The sequence below is a fragment of the Carcharodon carcharias genome, chromosome 2 (genome assembly GCF_017639515.1).
Source record: "Carcharodon carcharias isolate sCarCar2 chromosome 2, sCarCar2.pri, whole genome shotgun sequence".
Taxonomy (NCBI): Eukaryota; Metazoa; Chordata; class Chondrichthyes; order Lamniformes; family Lamnidae; genus Carcharodon; species Carcharodon carcharias.
This window is the reverse complement of record NC_054468.1, coordinates 11,636,478-11,659,929: the sequence shown is the minus strand read 5'-3', so window position 1 is coordinate 11,659,929 and position 23,452 is coordinate 11,636,478. Positions and strand designations below refer to the sequence as shown.

The window sequence follows — 23,452 nt, the reverse complement described above, 5'->3', positions numbered from 1 at the left end:
TAAAAATCAACTAACTGGGTTATTTTACAACAGTCAAGTGAACAAGCAGAGTAATATTTATAGCAAGTAATATAGTCATATTATTATATAGTAATATTATTATAGTAATATTTATAGAATTCACCAAGTCTCCTTGAACAGTACCTTCCAAACCCACAAACACTACCACCTAAAAGGACAAGAGCAGCAGATACATGGGAACACCAACACCTGGAAGTTCCCCTCCAAGCCATCCTGACTTGGAAATATATCGCTGTTCCTTCACTGTCACTGGGTCAAAATCCTGGAACTCCCTCCCTAACAGCACTGTGGGTGTACCTACACCACATGGACTGCAGCGGCTCAAGAAGGCAGCTCACCACCACTTTCTCAAGGGCAGCTAGGGATGGGCAATAAGTGCTGGCCCAGCCAGCAATGCCCATACCCCATGAGCCAATAAAAAAAGTCTCAAATTCAGCATCACATCTTTTAACAAATAAAATAACAAACACACTACACTGCCCCAGTTATTGGGCCAATTATCACTTTCCTAGTCAATAATATGCACTGCTTTGAGGCAGTTGTATCTTCAGGTGGTCTTGCTTACTCCCCATTTACAGGTCTCCTCCCAGAAACTGGCCAAGGCCATGTGTTCACCTGTCCTCTTGATGATTAGCCAAATATGTTACCATCGAGTTGACCTCTGGCTCTCCCCCAGCTCCTCTTGCTTTGTCCAGGAGAACTGCCAATTAAACCAGCCACTATTGCTTTGTGTTTGGCGTCCTTGAAACCATCACCCCTTGTTCACAATTGAATGGAAACATCCTTACTCGAATGGCACTGGAAATCCCTAAGGAGTTTAGACTCTGCGTCCATTGTCTCACGTTGAAGTATTTGGCTCATCAGCCTCTAATACACCACTTCCTAGCCCCCTGTTTGGTGAATTTGACTCCTTGAATTCTAAATTTAAACAGTAGCATTTTAAAACAAATAACCATAGTCTGAATGATCAGGGGACCAACACTAAGAAATTCCAAAAGTGAGACCTTGCCCATTTCTAAATATTTACTTTGTCTCAAGTTAGAGATTCTATCAGTGTGACCACAACTGGCATTCAACTAATCAACCCAAAGTTACCATTTATCCTTCTCTCCTTCCGTGAACAAAGGGCGCATGTTGACTACATTCCAGTGCCACTCTCCCATCTCCTCCTGGACTTCTTTCAGCAGCCAATGCCAAGGCACAATGACTCATCCACCTTGTTAAACTGTGGAATGGAGAGAGTGGGGAACAACTGGGGTAGGGAGAGAGGGGTGGTGGTGGGGGTGACCCATGACTGGATGGAATAGTTGGCACACCTTTGCCTTTGTTCTTTTGATTTTCTGTTTCTCACATTGAATTGGGCCAGAATCTAGATGATAGAGGCCTGGAACACCTGCACATCGGTTACACATACCCAGAGCCAATGCTGTTGTGGGTGGCAGGGCAGGGTGGGGAGGTAAGGAAATGGGAGCAATTGGTAGGCAAGATGGTGAGATTTATGGGCAAGTCTGCAACTTTTGTGCTACAGTTTAGAGTTGGATGTAAGGAGGAGCTATCATGATGGCTGCATTGTGGTGGAACATGAATGGGCAGAGATGGTTCCCAGATCTGATTAGTTCAGTAGTCAAGCTGATGGGCAATATTCTGGAACTAGATTGGCTGGTTAATTTCCTGCAACATGATTGGATGAAAATTTAATGCCAGCCTGATAACAGGAAGTTACTTGTTTACATAGAGAACAGTGAACAGCTGGAACATGGTTGAGGTGCAGACACCAAACTCATTTATGGAACAGCACTGTCAAAACTACGCTACACTCCCCTGTTGCAGTGTTATGTTTACCTTGTATTGAACCTTGACTAGGCCACTTGGAGCACTCTGCACCGTTCTGGTCTCCATGTTACAAAAAGTATAGAGGCAGTGGAAAATGTTTAAACAAGGATTCACGAGGATCATATTAGGGCTCAAAGGATGTATTGATCAGGAAAGGCGGAATCATTTGGGGCTCTTTTCTCTACAAAAGGGAAACATGGACCTGAATCTTGCGCTTGTCAGGTGAGACTGCATGTTCTTTAGCAGCTAACCCTATCAGACCACACCGCAAAGACAGTTGTCTTTGTAATGATTGGTATATCACGCAGCATTCTTAACAAAATCTTCGTTGAGATGGGGTGAGATGGAATGGAATAGGCATATCACATCATAATTCCACCCTCCCCCACACCCAAAACAAGCCATGCATCCTGGATTCGATGACTGTTTAAAGATATGACCCGCAACTTTGCTTCCCTTACTTGCCCCCTGATTTGCACCATTTAAGATTCTGTGAAAAGGAGCATTCTCTACGGGGAGAATAATTTTTTTTTAAACAGAGCGTTAATGTTCAACAAAGTGTTGAGGACTCGGCTTCTTCTGTAGTAGAGTTTTCAGAAACCGTAGGCGTATTGATTGCTCTTTCATCGTAGGTATGAAGGCACTTGCTGGCGATAAAACAGTTCTCAGAAAGAGGTGGATTGAGCAAGTTTCCTTCCGGCACGAGCAAGTCGAGTTTTCTGTACGTGAGCCTCTCGCTCTTCCTTTCGGACGTCTGTGTTTTCCTTTTTGTGGGAAGGGCGACCCGCAGCCGCTTCCAAAAACGGCTCCTCAGATCCTGCGACTTTTCCCCTTCCCACTTGATGGTCGCCATCACCGCCTTCAGCCTTCTCAGCTCTGCCACGTGGCTGACTTTCCTCACCGGGATGAACTCCACCAGTATAACTCTGATCTGCCCAGTGCTGGCCATGCACTCAGTGCCAGCCTTCAGTTCCAAAAGTGCCTGTGTCCCATTCACCAGGTAATTCGGGCTCAGCACTACTACCAGCCTCCTGCTTTTCCAAATACAGGCCAATGTCTCATCTGTAATGACTAAGAAATAAAAGATGGGAATGTTAGGAGAGGAGGATGGTGAATAATGGTCGGCATTCACAATGAACCACCGTCAAAACTACGCTGCACTCCCCTGTTGCAGTGTTATGTTTACCTTGTGTTGAACCTTGACTAGGCCGCTTGGAGCACTCTGCGCTGTTCTGGTCTCCATGTTACAAGAAGTATAGAGGCAGTGGAAAAGGTTTAAACAAGGATTCACGAGGATAATATTAGAGCTCTAAGGATATATTGATCAGGAAAGGTGGAATCAGTCGGGGCTCTTTTCTCTACAAATGGGAAACCTGGGCCTGAATCTTGTGCGTGTCGGGTGCATACAATCAGCGGGCCCAGAAGTGGATGCATTAGGCACTTCCGTCTGCGATCAAACCCCAAACACTGGCTGACTGGCCAATTAACGGGCTACCAGCATGAGGAGATCTCGGCGCTGCCGGGGGAGGGGGGGTGGTGGTGTTGGGAAGAGGGCAGGCACCGAGAAAAGTGAGGGTGCGGGCGGGCACTCCTAACGAACACCCACCCTGGAGGCAGACAGCTGCTCCGGAGCTGCACATCTGGACAGATGAAATGAGAAGAGGAAAAACAAAATGCAGCCAACTGCCTCTGGGCGGCTACACATTCAAGCAGCTGACAACAGAGCTCGAAAAACCATCAGTCACCGGACGGATTTTTAAATTATGTTTCACCCTGGACATTACATCCCATCCTGGGTCGAGAGGCTGCGGCGAAAATGTGAAGCCCGCCAGGCCGATTGGCCTCTCCGCCAACTGCAAAAGTGGGCGGGCCACGTAAAATTGTGGTCAATAGGCTTTTTAATGACCTTAATAGGCCCCTGAGGTGTCAGCGGGCATGGCTCTGACCCCTGCGCGCGGCCATCGACCTCAATGTTACACGCGTGGGCCATGAAGCTGGGACATCATTTCCCGCGATTTTACGTGTGTTTGGGTAGGGACTGCAAAATTCAGGCCACCGAGTTTAATTGGACTGAGATCTTTAAGATATACGATAGGGTTTGACAAAATCGACATGGGGCAGGACTTTACAGATGACAGCGTTTCCAAACCCGCCACTCAAGGGGTCAGCAGGGAGTGCGTCTCTGAGGATTAATTGGCTGGAGACAGGACCTCCGTCTGACTCCGTAGTTCCAGCGGTGCCGGCAGCAGCAGCAGCTGTGACCAGGACTGAGACTATGAGCACTCGCGAGGTTCAAAGTCCTGGAGTCCAAGACCAGGTAAGCGTAGGGGATCTACACCCAGGGGTGTATTGGGGAGCTGGGGGGTGTGGGGATGGTGGAAGTCTTGATGGAGAGGCTTGGAGGGTTTGTGGGGGGGGGAGTTGTTGGAGGAGGGAGCACCTGTGGGAGGCAGAGCCTGAGGGTGGTCATGCCCAATGTTGAAAGGAGATCCTTGAGGAGGGTGGGGGGTTCTTCCCTTCCCCCCCCCCCCAAGGGTGACCTGCCAGGCTTCCCGCTGAAACTTCCCCTGTCAACCTCAAAGTTGACTACTTAAGTCTCAATTGGAGCACCGGTAAGCAGGCCGCACTAGGCCTCACCTGTGCCTTCCCCCTCCCCCACCTCCCTGTAAAATTGCAGACTGGTGGGGGAACAGTGATATGAAGCCCCCCCACCAAATCCCCTCACCTGCAAACCTGCCAGCAGGGGATTGTAAAATTCTGTCACGTTTCTTATTCCCTTTTGCAGGAACCCAAAACTAGAAATCATGAACATTCACTAAAAAAAAATCCGACAGGGGATTCAGGAGAAACGTCTTCACTGAGAAGATGGGCGAGAATGTGGAACTTGCTACCGGAAGGGTTGGTTGAAGTGAATAGCAGAGAAAGAAAGCTAGATAAACAAATGAGAGAAAGGAATCAAAGGATATGCTGATTGGTTGAGATGAAGAGGGGTGGGAGTAGTCTCATGTGGAGATTAAACACCAGCATGGAGCAGGTGGGCTGAATGTCCTGTTTCTGTGCTGCAAACTGGATCTTGTACATTAACCTCCACCAATTGCCTCTGCAGCAGGCATTGGTTCCCATGCTGAGGTTCGATGCCACCTATGGCAGATGCCCTCTGGTGCCAAACAGGCAGTCTTCAAATGAGCCTGAATAAATGCCAGTGGGATGCTCAATCAGATGGACACCAATTGGGAGATTAATCCAACTGCTATCCCACGGGTATATACACACTTTAAGATAGAACCATCGAACTGATAAAGAAGGGGACCCCACCCGAAATCAGGAGCAATGGAGGTTAATGGAAGTGTTCCTATTGGCATCTCAGCGGAGATCAAGTAATCCAGCACAGAGCTGGGATTGAAGACTTCACCCAATGGTAAACTGAGATTCGACATCATAGCTAGTTTGGGTGAACACACAGCACCCTTGCCCAATGAGAGGTATACTGTAGTGCAGGAAGGACCCAAGTTTCATTTCCAACATGTTAAGATAATTGATCCCAGTGGTTGATAGAATCAGAGCACAGAAGAGATTGTTCAGTAATTTATAAATGTTCAACATGACTTCCTTGCTTTTGTACTGGATGGTTCTATTGATTACGCCAAGGATCCTGTGTGTTACTTTTCCCTTAAAATAGCCTCTTAAACTTGTCCTGCCACCAAAGATTGGTGTATGTGATAGTTCAGTAAGGAGACCACAACTGGTCTAGTTCATCCCTGGGTTCCTGATCCTGATAACTTTATAATGACACTGTTAGAATACATTCTTTGTAAGGTACATTAAGTATAGATGCATATACACATAGGGCGAGAATTTGGTTTAATCTTTAATGATTAAGATGTTTGTCTCCTTTTTACTTATAAGTGGCTTGCAGATTTGTACTGAAATACTGAAATGGTTAAATTTGTTCATTCTCAAGGTGCCTTAGTTTTTAAAATGTCTGGGTACAATTTAGCGAAGTGAACTGTTTAGCTTTTGCTAAAAGTGCAGCAAGAGCCAAATGGCCACCTTCTGTGTAATTACTATTCTATGACTCTATTTGTGTGACTCTTGCCTGTTTGACTAAACTTTGTCAATACAATAGACCCGAGAGAATGATAGAAACTTGGACAGTGGGGCCAAGAGGATTAGTTACATGGCTGAATGGTAGACAAGTTGGCATCTGGAAGGAGCAACCTCATTTTGGGGGTTCTTATTCAGAAAAACTGTTATCAGGATACAATGAAACATCTAGTGTGTGTGACTAGAGACCTATGAAGATCGTGAACTTTCCTTCACAATTTGTAGAGCCAGCATTGAAGAGATCGATAAAGATGACATCTCTATTCAGAGGCACAACATGGGAATTGCATTTATTTCTCTGTATGACCACTGCTTAGAGACATTACCTGTAAAGACTTGGCTGAACCCTGTAAAAAGATTAAGCTGCAAACCACGTTAGGTGAATGGGCCAAAATTTGCCAGATGGAGTTTAAACGCGGATAAGTGTGAGGTTATCCATTTTGGTAGGAAGAATAAAACGGTGACTTATTATTTAAATGGAGAGAAACTTCAGAATGCTTCAGTGTAGAGGGATCTGGGTGTCCTCGTGCATCAATCGCTGAAAGCTAGTGTGCAGGTACAGCAGGTAATAAGGAAGGCAAATGGAATTTTGGCTAAAGGCATAGGGTATAAAAGTAGGGAAGTTTGTTGCAACTGTACAAGGCATTGGTGAGACCGCACCTGGAGTATTGTGCACAGTTTTGGTCCCCTTACTTGAGGAAGGATGTAGTTGCACTGGAGACGGTTCAGAGGAGGTTCACTAGATTGATTCCAGAGCTGCGGGGCTTGTTTTATGAGGAGAGATTGAGCAGTTTAGGCCTATACTCGCTATAGTTTAGAAGGATGAGAGGAGATCCAATTGAGGTATATAAGATGCTAAAGGGGACAGACAATGTAGATGTGGAGCGGATGTTTCCCCTTCTGGAGCATTCTAGAATGAGAGGCCATAGTTTTAGGCCAAGGGGATGTAGATTTAAATCAGAGATGAGGAGGAATTACTTTTCTCTAAGGGTCATGAATCTGTGGAATTCACTACCTCAGAGTGCAGTGGATGCCGGGACACTGCATAAATTTAAGGAGGAGATAGACAGATTTTTAATTAGTAATGGGTTGAAAGGTTATGGGGAGAGGGCAGGAAATTGGAGTTGAAGCTGAAATGAGATCAGCCATGATGGTATTGAATGGTGGGGCAGGCTCGAGGGGCTGAATTGCCTACTCCTGCTCCTAGTTCTTATATTCTTATGTTTGGTTGTCAGATTTCAATTATCTCGCAAACTGTGAAACTTTGGGGTCAGAACAGGGTCAGGGGCAGGTTCAGTTGTGGTTCCCCCCCCACCCCCCACAACAGGTGGGACAACCCGACGACTTAATTTTTACCACCAAGGCTCACACATGAAGAGTGACCATATGGGCAAGATGCTTAAAGGACATTGATACCTCTGGAACCTAACCCAAGTACAATAAGGGAGAGGAGACCGTGAAACAAATGGAGGGAGGGAGAGAGGGAGAGAGACCAAACTCTGATTAGCTCAGTCACGGTACCAAAATGGCTACCTTGTTGGCTTCTGGCATGTCCTGTGTCATCACATATCCCTAAATGTGGGACCTTGTGGGTCTCATGTTGCATTTCTCACAAAGCTTGGAGATTGGATAGAAATACTGGAGTGGGAAAGCCTGCTTCAAACAGAAACAACTATGAAATACAACACACAAATCAAACTAATACCTCCGTAGAATTTAAACCACGGGATTGGACCACACCCTGAGATTAAGCTAGTTATTGTCCTATATCTAGGGAACTTCAACCAAAGCAGCAGATGCTAATGGGCAGTTTCCTCAAGGCTCCCAGTGCAACAGCCCATCAATGATAAAAGTTTCATTCTTGTTTTCAAATCCCTTCATAGCTTCAACCCTCCCCATCCCTGTCATCACCTCCAGCTTTATTCAACCCTCTGAGATCCCTGCGCTCCTCCAAATCTGACCTCTTGTGCATCTACAATTTCCATCACTCTGCCACTGGCATATTGAAGACGTTATAAATTCAAGGCAATCAGGCAGAGTCAACATGGTTTTGTGAGAGGGAAATCATGTTTACCCAATTTATTGGAGTCCTTTGAAGAAGTAACATGTGTCTGAGGATAAAGGTGGATGTACCATACTTAACTTTTCAGAAGGCGTTTGAAAATGTGCCACATAAAATATTATTGTGGAAAATAAAAGCTCATGGCTTGGGGGGAAACATATTGGCATGGTTAGAAGATTGGCTAGCTAACAGGAAACAACAGGCATAAATGTTCTGGTTAGTAGATGTAACGAGTGGTGCGCCACAGGGATCAGTGCTAGGGCCTCAACTCTTTACAATTTATATAAAGGGTTTGGATGAAAGGACTGATGGTACGGTTTCTAAATTTGCTGATGACACAAAGATAGGTAAGAAAGGAAATTGAGAAGAGGACATAAGGAAATCGCAGAAAAGATACAGTTGTGTTAGATGAGTGGTCAAAGATCTGGCAAATGGAGTACAATGTGGGAAAATGTGAGGTCGTCCATTTTGGCATGACGAATAAAAAAGCATATTATCTAAGTGGTGAAGATTGCAGAGCGCCGAGATGCAGAGGGATCTGGGTGTTCTAGCGTATGAATTGCAAAAGGCTGGTATGCAGGTGCAGCAATAAATTAGCAAAGCTAATAGAATGTTACTGTTTATCGCGAGGGGATTGAATACAAAAGTAGGGAGGTTATACAGGTCATTGGTGAGACCACATCTGGAGTACGGTGTACAGTATTGGCCCTCCCTATTTAAGGAAAGATGTAGGTGCATTGGAAGCAGTTCAAAGAAGGTTTACTAGATTAATAGCTGGAATGGGCGGGTTGTCTTATGGAGGAAAGGGGAACAGGCCAGGCTTGTATCTGCTGTTACGTGAGAAAAAATCTTTTTCACGCAGTGAGTGGTTTGGGTGAACTGCTCGAAGGCGTAGTGGAGGCAGATTTAACTGAGGCATTCAAGAGGGCATTAGATGATTATTTGAATAGAAACAACGTGCAAAGGTATGGGTTGGTGGCACTAAGTCATAATGCTCATTCGGAGAGACGGTGCAGACACAATGGGCTGAAGAGTTTCCTGCTGCACCAGAACAATTTTGTGATTCTTAGTTTAGAAGAGTAAGAGGCAACTTGATTGAAACCGTTAAGATCCTGGGGGGACTTGACAGGGTGGACTGGAGAGGATGTTTCCTCTTGTGGGAGAATATAGAACTAGGGGGTCACTGTTTAAAAATAAGGGGTTGCCCATTTGGGTCAGAGATGAGGGAAAAGCCTTTCTCTGAGGGTTGAGAACCTTTGGCACTCCCTTCCTCAAAAGGTGGTTGAGGCACATTTTTTGAATACCATTAAGTCAGAGGTAGATAGATTTGTGAAAAGCAAGGGGGTGAAAAGTTATTGGGGGTAGGTAGGAATGTGGATTTGAGGTTAAAGTGAGATCAGCCATGATTTTTTTTGAATGGCGGAGCAAGCAAGAGAGGCTGAGTGACCTACTCCTGCTCCTAATTCGTATGCTCATAATCTGTGTCTTGAACTGCCTGGGCGCTAAATCTCTCCATCTCTCTACCTCACTTTCCCCTTTCAAGGTCCTCCTTAAAACCTGCCTCCTCATCCGAGCTTCTGGTGATTTGTCCCGATATCAACTCCTTTGGTTCTGTGTCAAGCTTTGATCGATAACGCCCTTTGTGAAGTGCCATGAGATGTTTTGCTATTTGAAAGGTGCCAAATAAATGCAAGTTGAGGTTGTTGTTGCAGTATCTGTGGTTTTCTCATTCCTCGTTGGTGAACGTGGGTCAACAGAAAGGGGACAGAGTGAGGAAGGTTCAGGGCCCATCAGATAGTAAAAGGTGCTCAGAAGACTTGCTCCTCTAGGGTCAAGTTAAACCAGAAAAGACCATTAAGACAAATCTCCCCACCCCCATCATATTCCTGAGAAGTAACTGTTTGAAGACCCCTACTGGCAGCCCCCACCCTCCCCCCACCAGCACATCTGGACCTCCTCCAGTCAGGAGACTATTACCCAAGACCAAACCAGAATGCCTTCTGCTTCCCAGAATGTCCAGCAGGAGACAGGCAGCAAATAAAACCAGATAGAGAAGTTACTTTCTTGTGCCCAGCCCCTACCCTCTCCCTGAGCAGACAACATTCTCTCCCAAAGGGCTATTCCATGAAAACTAACTGAAGTCACCCCGGCAGACGCACATTGGCAACTCTCAGACAGCAAATTGCAAGGTTGGCACCAGAATCAATACCTTTACATCAAATTAAAGGAACTTGTCCTCCTGAATTTTTTCCAAGGTGCTGAGGGACTAACATCTGTTCAGCAGCTTTCCCCGAGAGACAGTTAGCTGAACAAAGAAAACCCAGTCTGATCCAGATCTTACCAAATTCCCCCTCACATAAAAAAATATGTCTAGGAGGAGCATTGACAAGGATTTGTGAGCAGGAGCAGACACGGAGAACAAAAGCAAAGAAAAGAATGGATTGTGGCCTGGAAATTTTGATGTGAATGGTGGAACAGACTCAAGGGGCTGAATGGCCTACTCCTGTTCTTACTTTCCCATGATCCAGGAGCCCCATATGAGTTATCTCCTCCCCGGATGCTGAGGTGTACATTGCATCAGTATTGTTATCGTCCAAGTGACCAATGCAGCACAGGCAAGGGAACAATTCAGTGTTTTCTTACATGTTTTAAGCAGTGGATCTGAGTGGGTGCAGAGAGGAAGAAGCAGTCCAAGAGCAAATGTTGAGCCTCAGAAGGTGTAATATTCGGTTCTCTATCTGTGTCGCACTAGTTCACCTCAAGTGTGGTCGGCACTGAGAGGGTGTCACATTCGGCTGCAGCACCATGGGTTAGGGAATTGGGAATGGCATTCAAACAGGGCTCTTAATTCTGATGGTGATTCAGCCAGTCACACCCATCGGAAGTTTTCTGGGTAGGAGTCAACACCTTCAGAAGATAGGAAACAGAGGGAAAGCGGGTATGGGAATACAGGGTTGGAGGGTAGGGGGGGGGGGGGGGCGGCGGGTGGATGATGTTGGGGGAGAAATATATAAGGTGACCTTTAAGAGGATAGTAAGCAGCTCCACTCCATACATACTTCCACCAGGTAAACTGTCCCGGTCATAGATACAGACTCTGTATCCGTATTCATTTTCCAAAACGGATCGAAGAGTCGTAAGGACAAACTCTTCCTCTTCAGCATTCCTCGCGTACGACATGTAGACATCGAACTCCTTCCCATCTGTAAATCACAAGACGACAACAGAGAAAAGCTTCAGTCCGAATGCTGTGTGTGTCACCTCCCTTGCCGTGCCCTTCCCGGTTATATACACAGGGTATGACAACAGAATGGTTAGGTTACTGAACGAGTAGTCCAGAGACGTGGATCATTAATCCATGATGAGCTGGATGACTGGTGTGGACATGATGGGCCAAAGGGCCTCTTCCCATGCTGTAAAACTCTATGATCCTATGGATCTAAAGAACAAGAGAGATCCCTGATGGTTCAATCCTGTAAAGGACCTGGGTTAACACTGAGTGTACTGCAGCCCAGACAGTGGTGAGTAGGAGGCACAATGACTGACTTCAACAGCCCTTGTGCATTGGAGCTGCTGCTAAATGGACAAGCTCTGGGTTACTGTGTTCAGCCGTCTCTACACTGTTACACTGTGACATCCACCCTGTCAATTGGGTGGGGTGCTGGAAAGTGATGAGTGCCAGCAAGGAGTCAGCACCTTCAATAAAGGAAAAAGGAAGGAAGAATACGTCTGGTATAAATTTAAATATTTAACAATATGAATTAACTGAAAAGCATGAGTCAAGTCTGGGAGCTCAACCCGAGCAGCTCCGGCTGGCACACAGCCTGGGCAATGATGGTGTCACGTGGAACTGGGGACCCGCACTTCCGGTATCCACTTTTTTAGGAATTCTGAGCTTTTCAAAACGGGTACAATAAAGTCAAAGAATTCAGCTCGTCCACTGTTACATTGCAGGGTTCCCTCACCTCCTATTGTTTCATCAGTCCCAAAGTACAGTCGGTAAAGCAGTATGACTTCCATCCACCAGAAGTGGTAGACAAAGATTGAAATGACCAGTATCAGCAGCATAACTCCTAACGCGCAGCCAAGTTCAATCGCGTAACTGGGAGCTGGGGAAGGGTGGAGAAGTGATAAAACAACTTGTTAGAAGGAAAACAACATAGTGTAAAGTACAAAAATAACTGACCCTTAAAAGAACACCCTTAATACCACCAGAACATCCACAGGACCTTTGAAACCAATAACATTTTAGCCAAATTTTAGGTGGAAAACCGTTGAGACAATTACAAAGATATTAGGGCAGTTAGTCGTTGACTGGAGCCATAGAGTCATAGAGGTCTACAGCACAGAAAAAGGCCCTTTGGCCCATTGAGTCTACGCCAGTCAAACAAGTATCTAACTATTCTAATCCCATTTCCCAGCACTAGGCCCATAACCTTGTATGCCACGGCATCGCAAGTGCACATCCAATTACTTCTTAAATGTTATGAGGGTTTCTGCCTCCACCACCCTTTCAGGCCGTGAGTTCCAGATTCCCCTTTGGATGAAAAAATTCTTCCTCATATCCCCTCTAAACCCCCTGCCCTTACCTTAATTCTATGCCCCCGGTTATTGATCCCTCCACCAAGGTGAAAAGTTCCTTCCTGTCTACCCCATCTATGCCCCTTATAATTTTATACACCTCAATCAAGTCCCCCCTCAATCTCCTCTGCTCCAGGGAAAATAACCCCAGTCTATCCAATCTCTCCTCATAACTAAAATTCTCCAGCCCAGGCATCATCCTGGTAAATCTCCTCTGCACTCTCTCTAGTGCAATCACATCCTTCCTACAATGCGGCTTCCAGAACTGCACACAATACTCTAGCTGTGGCCTAACCAGCATTTTATACAGTTCCAGCATAACCTCCTTGCTCTTATATTCTATGCCTCAGCTAATAAAGGCAAGTGTCCCATATGCCTTCTTAACCACCTTATCTACCTGTCCTGCTACCTTAAGGGACTGGTGGACATGCACACCAAGGTCCCTCTGATCCTCATTACTTCCCAGGGTCCTACCATTCATCGTGTATTCTCATGCCTTATTTGTCCTGCCCAAGTGCATCACCTCACACTTATCTGGATTAAATTCCATTTGCCACAGATCAACCCATCTGACCAGCCCGTCTATATCCTAGAAACCTAGAACCATAGAAAAGTTACAGCATAGAAGGAAGCCATTCGGCCCATCTTGTCCATGCCAGCCCGAGGACACCCAGGTGCCCTTTCTAATCCCACCTTCCTGCACCCAGCCCATAGCCCTGCAGCTTACAGCACTTAAGGTGCAGATCCAGGTACTTTTTAAAAGAGTCCTCCTGTAAGGCTATCCTCCTCACTATTTACCATCCTACCAATTTTTCTGTCATCCGTGAACTTACTGATCAACCCTCCTAAAGTCTAAATTGTTTATATATACCACAAGCAGCAAGGGACCCAACACCGATCCCTGTGGTACCCCACTGGACACAGGCATCCAGTCACAAAAACACCCCTCGATAATCACCCTCTGCTTCCTGCCACTCAGCCAATTCTGGATCCAATTGATGGATCTGATGGGCTCTTACTTTCCTTATCAGTCTCCCATGCAGGATCTTATCAAAAGCTTTGCTGAAGTCCAAGTAGACTACGTCAAATGCATTTCCCTCGTCTACACACCTGGTCATCTCTTCGAAAAATTCAATCAAATTGGTCAGACATGACCTCCCCTTAACAAAACCATGCTGACTGTCCTTGATTAATCCCTGCCTCTCCAAGTGTAGATTAAGTCTGTCCCTCAGAATTGCTTCCAATAGCTTCCCCACCACTGAGATTAGACTGACTGGCCTATAGTTCCTGGTTTATCCTTTCCTCCCTTCTTGAATAACGGTACCACATTGGCTGTCCTCCAGTCCTCTGGCACCTCTCCTGTGGCGAGAGAGGGATTGAAAATTATTGCCAGTGCCCCTGCTATCTCCTCCCTTGCCTCACTCAACAGCCTGGGATACATTTCATCCGGGCCTGGAGATTTATCTACTTTTAAGCCTGCCAGACCACTGAGAACCTCCTCCTTTTCTAAGCTAATTTCTTTAGCGAAGAGCCTTTCGGGAAGGTTAGTCACTTTACAAAAAACAGGCATTATTTCCATGACAACTGTGCTGGGAAGGTTTGTGTGATGGATGCTGGGTGGTAAAGTGGCCTTAGATGAATGAGGGAGAAGGACAGGAAAATGGTATGGCATGCATCAGTGCTCATTCTCCAGTACCACGAACACAACATCACCTCTCATCAAGCTTTCTAATTCTGTCCTCGATAGCACATTCCTCCAGCCTCAACAGATTTCATCAGAACATTGAACTGAAACATTCACTGTTTCTCTCTGCAGGGGCTGCTGACCTGATAGGCATTTGCAGACCTTTCTGGTTTTATTTCGGACTTCGACCCCCTGCAGTATTTCGCACCTAGCTCTCTATCCTCCCTGGACTAGCATTCCAAAGCTCCAACCTTCTGTCCACCCAGCGCAATTCTCTAACATCGCAACTCTTCTATTCAGAGCATCTTTTGACATTTTCCAATATTATACATGTTTCACCAATGGTAAATATTCTTCACACACTTAGGGAGAGATGGTGTTGTGGTGGTAATGCCATTGGAATAGTAGCCCAGAGGCTCAGTGTAACGCTCTGGGGACACGGGTTCAAATCCCACCACGGCAGCTGGAAGAGTTTAAATTCAAGTAATTAAAAAAAACTAGTCTCAGTAATGGTGACCATTAAACCATTGTGGTAAAAACTAATGTCTTTTCGGGAAGGAATTCTGCCATCCTTACCTGGTCTGGCCTGCATGTGACTCCAGACCCACAGCGATGTGGTTGATTCTTAACTGCCCTCTGAAATGGCCTGGCAAGCCTCTCAGTTCAAGGGCAATTAGGGATGGGCAACAAATACTGGCCTTGCCAGTGACACGCACATCCCATGAAAGATTAAAGAAAAAAACCCCACAAAAGGTAGAAGTAGAGCATGTTATACAGGAAGAGGAGTAGGCTATTCAGCCATTCGAGCCTTACCAAACACTTATTTACGTCTTGGCTGAAATATACCTCAATTCTTTTTACCCACGTTCATCCAAGTCATTAAAATACAAGTCAAAAAGCGAGGCTCCAGTACAGATCCCGGTGGGACACTAATTATTATATCCCACCAGAGAAGGAATCTTCCATTTTTACCAAGCTCTGTCACTTAGCTCCCAACCAATCACCAAGCCGTGTCACAAGGCCACCTCCAATTCCACACCGTTCATTATTATTAATAATCTCTTCTGCTTCTAGGATTTTGTGTAGACAATATACAACAGCCACTCCAACTCATTATTGGAGTGACATTCTCAAAGAATTCAACCAAATTAGTCAGTCATGATCAACCCTTTACAAACGTTAGAGTGATGGATGGACCTTCGACTATTGTGTGCCTATTGAAGGTCACCAGAAATAAAAGAAAAGGTCTATGCCATTTGAGAGCAGCCTAATGGAAGGAGATGGTGGTTACTGGAACTGCACTGTCTCAGTGCTGGGGTAGGGAGTTAGCTTTTTTTAAAAATTTATTTACGGGATGTGGGCTTCGCTGGCTGGGCCAGCATTTGCCCATCCCTAATTGCCCTTGAGAAGGTGGTGGTGAGCTGCCTTCTTGAACCGCTGCAGTCCATGTGGTGTAGGTACACTCACAGTGCTGCTAGGAAGGGAGTTCCAGGATTTTGGTCCAGCGACAGTGAAGAAACGGCGATAAATTTCCAAGTCAGGATGGTGAGTGACTTGGAGAGGAACTTGCAAGGTGATGGTGTTCCCATCCATCTGCTGCCCTTGTCCTCCTAGATGGTACTGGTCATGGGTTTGGAAGGTACCAAGTTTCAGTGTACCAAGCGATGAGTGTAAGTAGTGATTGACTCTTGAAGCTGAACTGCCTTAAGAGATGGGGGCAGGATTCCTAAAATTAGCTATTGGGAATCCCACACCCCCACTCCGGAGTTTGGCTCCCTCAAAAACTGTATCACGGGGAATTGTTGGCCGAGTGGAGAGGTACAAGCGATTGCACCATTTTCCATGCTGAGTGAACGTGGATGGGACTGATGACCATTCCTCATTTTGTAGATTCATAATGCCAAAACCAACAAATATCAGCTTCACAAAGAAAGAAAGATCCCATATTTCTATAGTGATTTTTACCACCTCAGGATATCCCAAAGTGCATAGCAGCCAACAGGTATGTTTGAAGTAAGAGCAAAATACTGCAGCTGCTGGAAATCTGAAATAAAAAAACAGGAAATGCTGGGAAATCTCAGCAGGTCTGGCAGCATCTGTGGAGAAAGAAACAGGGTTAACGTTTCAAGTCCAATATGACTCTTCTTCAGAACTGTATGTTTGAAGTGCAGTCGATGCTGCAATGTAGGAGTTGCATTGACCAATTTGTGCACAGCAAGATCCCACTAAGAGCAACATGATAATTTACCAGATAATCTGTTTTCAGTGATGTCAGTTGATGGATAAATATTAGCCAGGATAGCAGGGAGAACTCCCCTGTCCTTCTTGAAAGTAGTGCCATGGGATGTTTTACCTCCATCCAACAGGACTGACAGGATATCAGTTTAGCATCCTATCTAAATGAAGGCACCTCCGGCAATGCAGCAATCCCTCAGTACTGGACTGGAAGTATCAGCATCCGCAGTTTTTTGTTTTTATCTCTTTGTTTAATTGACTGCCACTGCTCTTCAAGAAATGCCTACCTTGAAGAAGTTTTGTTCGTCTCTGCGACAACCACACCACCCCCCTCCCCTTCTCACCCCCACCCAACCACCTTAAACCAGCTTATATTTCACCCCTCTCCTTGGATTCACCCAGTTCTGCTGAAGGGTCATGAGGACTCGAAACGTCAACTCTTTTCTTCTCCGCCGATGCTGCCAGACCTGCTGAGTTTTTCCAGGTAATTCTGTTTTTGTTTTGGATTCTGAGCTCAAGTCCTTGGAATGGAACTTGAACCTATTATCTTCTAACTCAGGCATGACATAAACATTTATGGACCAATCAGAAGGACGGAATCAGATCAAAGCCAGCAAAAGGACAGGATCCCCAACATGTTCAAGTGAAGTTCAGATACCTTTCTTGAGTAAGGTCACTTGTACAGAACTCAATCCTTTTCTGTTTTGCCCAAAACAGGTGTAGTTCCTCTGGAGGTCACTCGGGGTCACAGATTTAATGCTTAATGTACTTGTAATTGTCTTGTCCTTGAGATTCGACAACTCTACACTGGAAGAAAAAGTGACAATTAAGCATCCTGAAATTTACCAAATAATCCTTCCTCTAGGCCTCAGCCCAGCTCCCTTTCTCTCTGCACAAGTTAATCATAAAGGACTCAAGAGGCTGAGAGTTTATCTCGCACCTCATTATACCTTAGGACATCTTAGGAATTCTTCATCATGAATTATTTCAGACACTAAATTTTTGGACATTAAAGGAACCACAGAATAGGGGGATAGGGCGGGAAAATGATGTTAAGGTAGGAGATCAGCCATGACCATGTTGAATGGTGGAGCATGCTTGAGAGCTGACTGGCCTGCTTTAGTTCCTATTTCTTGTGTTCTTATGAATTACTCTTCATAATGAAAGCCATAGCCAACAGTCACTAAGAATGGTCATTTTGCTAAGATATCTGTGGATAACTAGAGCCCACAGAATTTGTCCCAGCAAGGGTCGTATAAAAATTATAGGCCAGCAGGCTGCAATTTGACTAATTGCACTCATTCCAGTGAGAAGGCGATGGAGGAGGATATGGCAGTACAAGGACTGTTTTGGATAGTCCCCATGATCTGTGGACTCTCGGCTGTGTTCTAGCTTACAGGTGTGCATGACCTATCTTTCCTTAGGCAGACTGTGGTCGTACTCTAGTACCTGCTCTAAACTAACTTCTTAACACTTTCATTCGAACTACTAGACTCTTTCACCCCATGACCTCAGCTGTTCTCTTGCCCGTTCATGATGTCTGATTTATTTCTCTCTTTTATTTTGCTTTTTCCAATGTGAGCTTTTTCATTTCTTTTTCTATTTCAAGCTGTTCCCTTTGCAATTGAATCCACATCAACTCAACTCAATTTCTATCTAGATTAACTTTTCCTTCTTCCAATCCCAAATGCTGTGCTATTACCTCAATTATGTCTGCCTTCTTAGCCCCTGCTTTTAACTCTAACTCCAACTTTTCTGCTAATACAATTTTGCTCACCTTGGTTAAATGTTGCAAACCACTCAGGAAAAGATCTTCCCTCTCCAGAAAAGTCATAGCAATGAAAAGTAGAGTGGCTTTGTCAAATCAATATAGTAAAATTCACGTGGAAATCTCACCAACCTTAACCTCAGCAAATACCAGCATTCGTATTTGTCAGTGGATTCAAAATCCCGCAAGAGCCCCCAATTTACGCTATCACAGGCATAAAAACTCCAAGGTACGTTTCCAACCTCCACTCTCAACAGGGTAAGTATGGTTTTCATAACAAAGGGCAGTGATTGATTTCAATCAGTGTGCCACAAAATTTGTGAACAAAATTCTTCCACCTACCCACCCATATCAGATCACTGGAAATTTGCCATCCCCACTATATCAAACCCAGGGGTGTTGCCAATTTTATGAGAGGGGCTTACTTTGGATGAAGTGATTTTTGAATCAGAATAAAATTCATTGATGTGGGAAACAGTGCAAATGGATTTGGCTGCAACTCATGTTTCCAAATTCCCCAATCTTTGGCATCGGTTTGGCCAGATTGAGTCAATGTAACTCACTGAAACTTTGAGCTCGTTATTTTTTAAATGTAGAAAGTCAACTTTAAAACAATTGGTGGTTTACAGTACCTCTGAAATATTTTTATTGTTGGAGCTAATTCCTGTGCATTTCTCCCATCGACAGACCACCAGAGAATTGTGCGTGAATCCTGGATGCAATGGAAAAACATCCTGCAGGTTAAATCTACTTCCTGGTCTGGAGATAGATTGAAAATAAAGTTTAATGCTTGCAATATCACAATTTGTTAAACATATCAAACAAAAAAAGGAAACTTTATTTTCACATGTTTATCTGTGAATTAATTTATCAAAGGCCATTTTTGAATTTTGATCACGATGTGACATTAACATCATGTCACAATTTCAATTAAATTACTTGTAGGCCTCTTTTTCAAAAGATACAGATGTTATTAAAAGTTCTGTATGGGCCACACACTTCCAGTCCACAAAGATAACTTCGTTTTGGCACATTCTTGCTCATGCTTTTCTGTCAACACTTCCCCATTTTAAATTGCTATGTCAACAGACACAATGTTGTTACAGACTCTGACCACTAGGTGGAGGTGTGGAGCACATTTCTAAAATCCCTCCCAACTGGTTCACCATCTTGTACAAGAATTTGCATTGGTCAACTTGACCATTGACAATTTCACTGACAATTTACTAGCACATTTATTGAAATCCCTCATTCTACCAACTTTGGCAAAACTAAACAAACTGGTAAAGGACCCACACTCACCATATTCCACTTCAATCTGTTGGTCAGCCTTTGGCTGAACTAAAATTGGCGGCTTTAGGTCATGTTGGCTAGCTGTGGTCAAACAAAATCTCACATTAGGACAACAGGTCAAGGACTTCGGGCTCCAGAAAGAAATTGTGCACCAGGTCAAAAGGAAGTTTTACCACAAATTGAGACAGCAACTGTTCTGGTCAGATTATACTGCTGGTCTCTCCGTGTCGTTGTTACGATACAGGTGTATTCTTTTTCGTGATATTCTCTTACGACAAAGAATAGCAATTTATTCTCAATCTCTTTTACTGTGTCCATGTCTTTCCCAACTCTACGACACCCCTAAGTAGTGAAGAGAGAATAAGATCAGCGCAATTAGCAATGTGTCTGTGTATATTCCTTTCCTTCTATAATCCTTTAAAAATGGAAAACTGGTATCAACTAATTACATAATAGTCACAAAAGCAGCTGTCTTTGGAGTGCCTAATTTCACCCTTCTTGAATGGGGCCTCTGCCATCTAGATGCACAAGGACATTAGGCACAAAAAATACCACCAAGTTCCCCTCCAAGTCAGACACACCAGCCTGACTTGGAAACATCATTGGCTGATACTTCATTGTGGCTGGGTCATAATCCTGGAACTCCCTCCTTAACAGTGTTGTGGCTGTACTTACACCACAGACTGTGGTGATTCAAGATGGTGGCTCAACACCAACTTCTCAAGGGTAATAGGTAATTTTTTTTTTGGTAGTTGGCCAGAACCCATGAAGGACCATAGCGGGGGGAGGGGAGGGGGGAAAGTGAGGGGGTGGTGGAGAACTGGGTCAGGACATGGCGGGCACATTTTGGAGTTACTTCCAGACATACTACTTTCCACAGGAATTGGTTAACAGCTCAAAGCGGTTGGCTAGCAAACCGGAGGTCAGATCAGGACACGGAACTCAACTAAGAAACGGCTGGATGCTCTTATGAGCAGATGTTAGGGTTGGTGTGTGACTTTGAGGAGACTTTGCACATGGTGCTGTTCCCATGCATCTGCTACCCTTGTTCTTCTAGGTGGTAGAGATTGTGGGTTTGGAAGGTGCTGTCGACGGAGCCTTGATGAGTTGCTGCAGTGCATCTTGCAGATGGTACACACTGCCATTTACCAGCTACTGAATAGACTGTTTCTCTTGCACAAGTTAGAGTAACTTGTAGGCTGCTTTCTGATAGTCTTCCTGTCTCCCTGCATACCTACCACTTTAAATGTGCCCTAAAATACTCTCTCCAATCTCTATCTGGATAATTCTCCTCGAATATTCAGGTAGCCCTTCTAATCTATTAAGCCTGGCAGATTCCTGCAATACTGAAGTGTTAGCCCTAAATTTTGACATCAAATCTTAGAACACAGCATGAATTGGTCTTCCTGAATAAACACTGGTGATTGTGGGATAATAAACAAACTCTTTTTGCTTTAGGCCCTCCAGAACATTCCTGCCAAAAATAACAGAAGTAATACCACAGAGACCTTGGAATGTAACTGCTAAAACGTGCTTACTCCTATCAGAAGGCCACCACTTTTCAGTTGACTACAGCACCACACATCTATCTGAGCAGGCTCAAGTCCTATTTGCTAAGCCACACTATCAACAATTGAGAAACAGTGCAGGAACTCTGGTTGGAGGTATTCCTGAAGGTTTCATTACATGACTTCCCATATCCCACTGCCCCATTATACCACTGGTCTATCAGCATGCCCATTCTCATGATGCCATGCCTTCCCAAGACCAACTGAGAAGCAAACAGAGCCCACTAAACTGAATAGATGCTCTTCAACTTCAGTCAAACAATTCTTTATCCTCTCCCATCTCCAATTTCCTTTTATAACTATTAAAAGCATTCAATGAAATTTATTTTTCAAAATCAACAAAAGCAATGTACCAATTATTTTTCTCCAGAATTTGTTAGCGGCAGTGTCCTGGGTGTCACTCTTTAATTCCTGGAAACTTCAGGACAATCCTGGAGGAGTTGGCAACCATGTCAGACACTCACCCCAAACTTAATTTTGAGCTCTTTTCGTTCAGTGAAGAAATAGAAACATTTAGAAAAGACGCTTTGAAGTCAATTTACATTACAAGTGCAGAACATTTGCTTTAATGATCATAGCCCAATTGTCCTTATCACCTCCCAAGTCATCGAGGTGACAGCCATTTGAATTGAACCGTTGTATAATCCATGGACATCTTGTGGCACTCTGGGTAGCATCCCCGCCTCTGAGCAGAAGCTCCAGGCCTGAGTCCCATTCCAGAACCTGTTGGCCAAGGAATGTGCGCTCATAACGTGGCCAAACAGGTTGTGCATCTACCTACAAATCCTCCCAACACACGCCAATGGCAGGCGGTAAGATTGGGCAAGATTCCTGGTCAGCCATGCGATGGAAAGAAAGTTGGAGCCTCTTCCATCACTATCCATAGCTCCAGACTACAACATGCGTGTAAAACTGCATGAAAGCAAAATACTGCAGATGCTGGAAATCTGAAACAGAAACAGAAAATGCTGGAAAAACTCAGCAGGTCTAACAGCATCTGTGGAGAGAAAAACAGAGTTAAGGCTTCGAGTCTGTATAACTCTGAAGAAGTCTCTAAAGAAGAGTCATACGGACTCCAAATGTTAACCCTGTTTTTCTTTCCACAGTTGCTGTTAGACCTGCTGATTCTTTCCATGTAAAAGTGCATGTTGCCAAAGCAACTATGTTTCCCCATGTGAACAGTAACACACCGTTTGATGTTGCATACCTGACACTGGTCCTTATTCAGGTCCTCAGACAGGTCCATGTACCAGGCAACTGTTGAATTGATTGAAGAGTTGGAGAACTCAGCAGTGTTTGGACAGATCAAGTTTCTGGTTTCTCCGAGAATGAGCTCGACAGGGAAGACCATTTCCTTACTGCTGTTACAACTGTTGCGTCCTTTCTGAATGACCAGGAGAGGTATTGCCACTTTGAGACAATCCGTGGTATTCCTGTGATGGAATAAATATTCTAATCAATGCAGCCCTGTTTGCAAGGCAAAGTTTAGTTTTTAGCTTCTCATTTTCCAACTGTTTCTAAAGGAGGTGTATACGGATAATAGTTCCGTACCCACAGTACTCATCCGCATTATTTCTTCACATTTGTCATGCATTTTCAGTATTCCTTAGCTTTATTTCCCCACCATTTAAACATGCCAACTTGGCTCAGCCAGTAGAATTCCTGCATTCCAAGTTAGAGAGAGGGCGATGAGAGGGGGGTGCAAGAGAGAATTGGATATGGCAATCATTATTCAACTCCTGATGATAGAGAGGCTGTCTCTATCCCACCCCCACCCCCCAGTACCAGTTTAATGTCATGGCCACAGCACAGCTGAAATAAGATGGTAAGTTTCTTTTTATTTTGTAAGCTGCTAGGCCCAGGCCAATAGCTGGCCCCACCCTCTGTCCTATTTCAGAGTCAATTTAAATCAGATTCATCATTTGAAACCACATAATTGCATCAAAAGAGATCAAAACAGCACAGCACAAAACTGGTGCACACAGTTCTACTTCTGCGAAACTCTGGCTTATTTGCATCTTAAAGAACTTCCTGTCTGAAACCCTCACATGCGAGATAAGAATTTTTTTTTATTATTCTTTCATGGGATGTGGACATTGCTGGCAAGGCCAGCATTTGTTGCCCATCCCTAATTGCCCTTGAATTTAATGGCTTCTTAGGACATTTCAGAGGGCAGTTAAGAGTCAGCTACATCGCTATGGGTCTGGAATCACATCTAGACCAGGTTAGGATGGCAGTTTTCCTTCCTTAGAGGACATTAGTGAATCAGATGGGTTTTTATGACTGTCAAAGGCAGTTTCATGA

The 23,452-nt window shown here is 44.6% G+C and overlaps 1 protein-coding gene across 13 annotated transcripts in view; it reads right to left on the bottom strand.

Moving 5' to 3' along the window:
* Positions 1-298: 298 nt before the first annotated feature.
* Positions 299-23,452, bottom strand: part of LOC121275321 (interleukin-1 receptor accessory protein-like) — a 50,073-nt gene continuing 26,919 nt past the window's right edge. For all 13 annotated transcript variants that reach the window (XM_041182809.1, XM_041182805.1, XM_041182810.1 and 10 more), the window contains 8 exons: positions 22,356-22,581; positions 19,754-19,922; positions 19,590-19,661; positions 18,920-19,046; positions 17,178-17,326; positions 11,985-12,128; positions 11,079-11,222; positions 299-2,925 (listed from right to left, as the gene is read on the bottom strand). In XM_041182809.1, the coding sequence (XP_041038743.1) occupies positions 2,405-2,925; positions 11,079-11,222; positions 11,985-12,128; positions 17,178-17,326; positions 18,920-19,046; positions 19,590-19,661; positions 19,754-19,922; positions 22,356-22,581 (1,552 nt within the window). In that variant the 3' untranslated portion in view covers positions 299-2,404. The remainder of the gene's footprint in view (positions 2,926-11,078; positions 11,223-11,984; positions 12,129-17,177; positions 17,327-18,919; positions 19,047-19,589; positions 19,662-19,753; positions 19,923-22,355; positions 22,582-23,452) is intronic.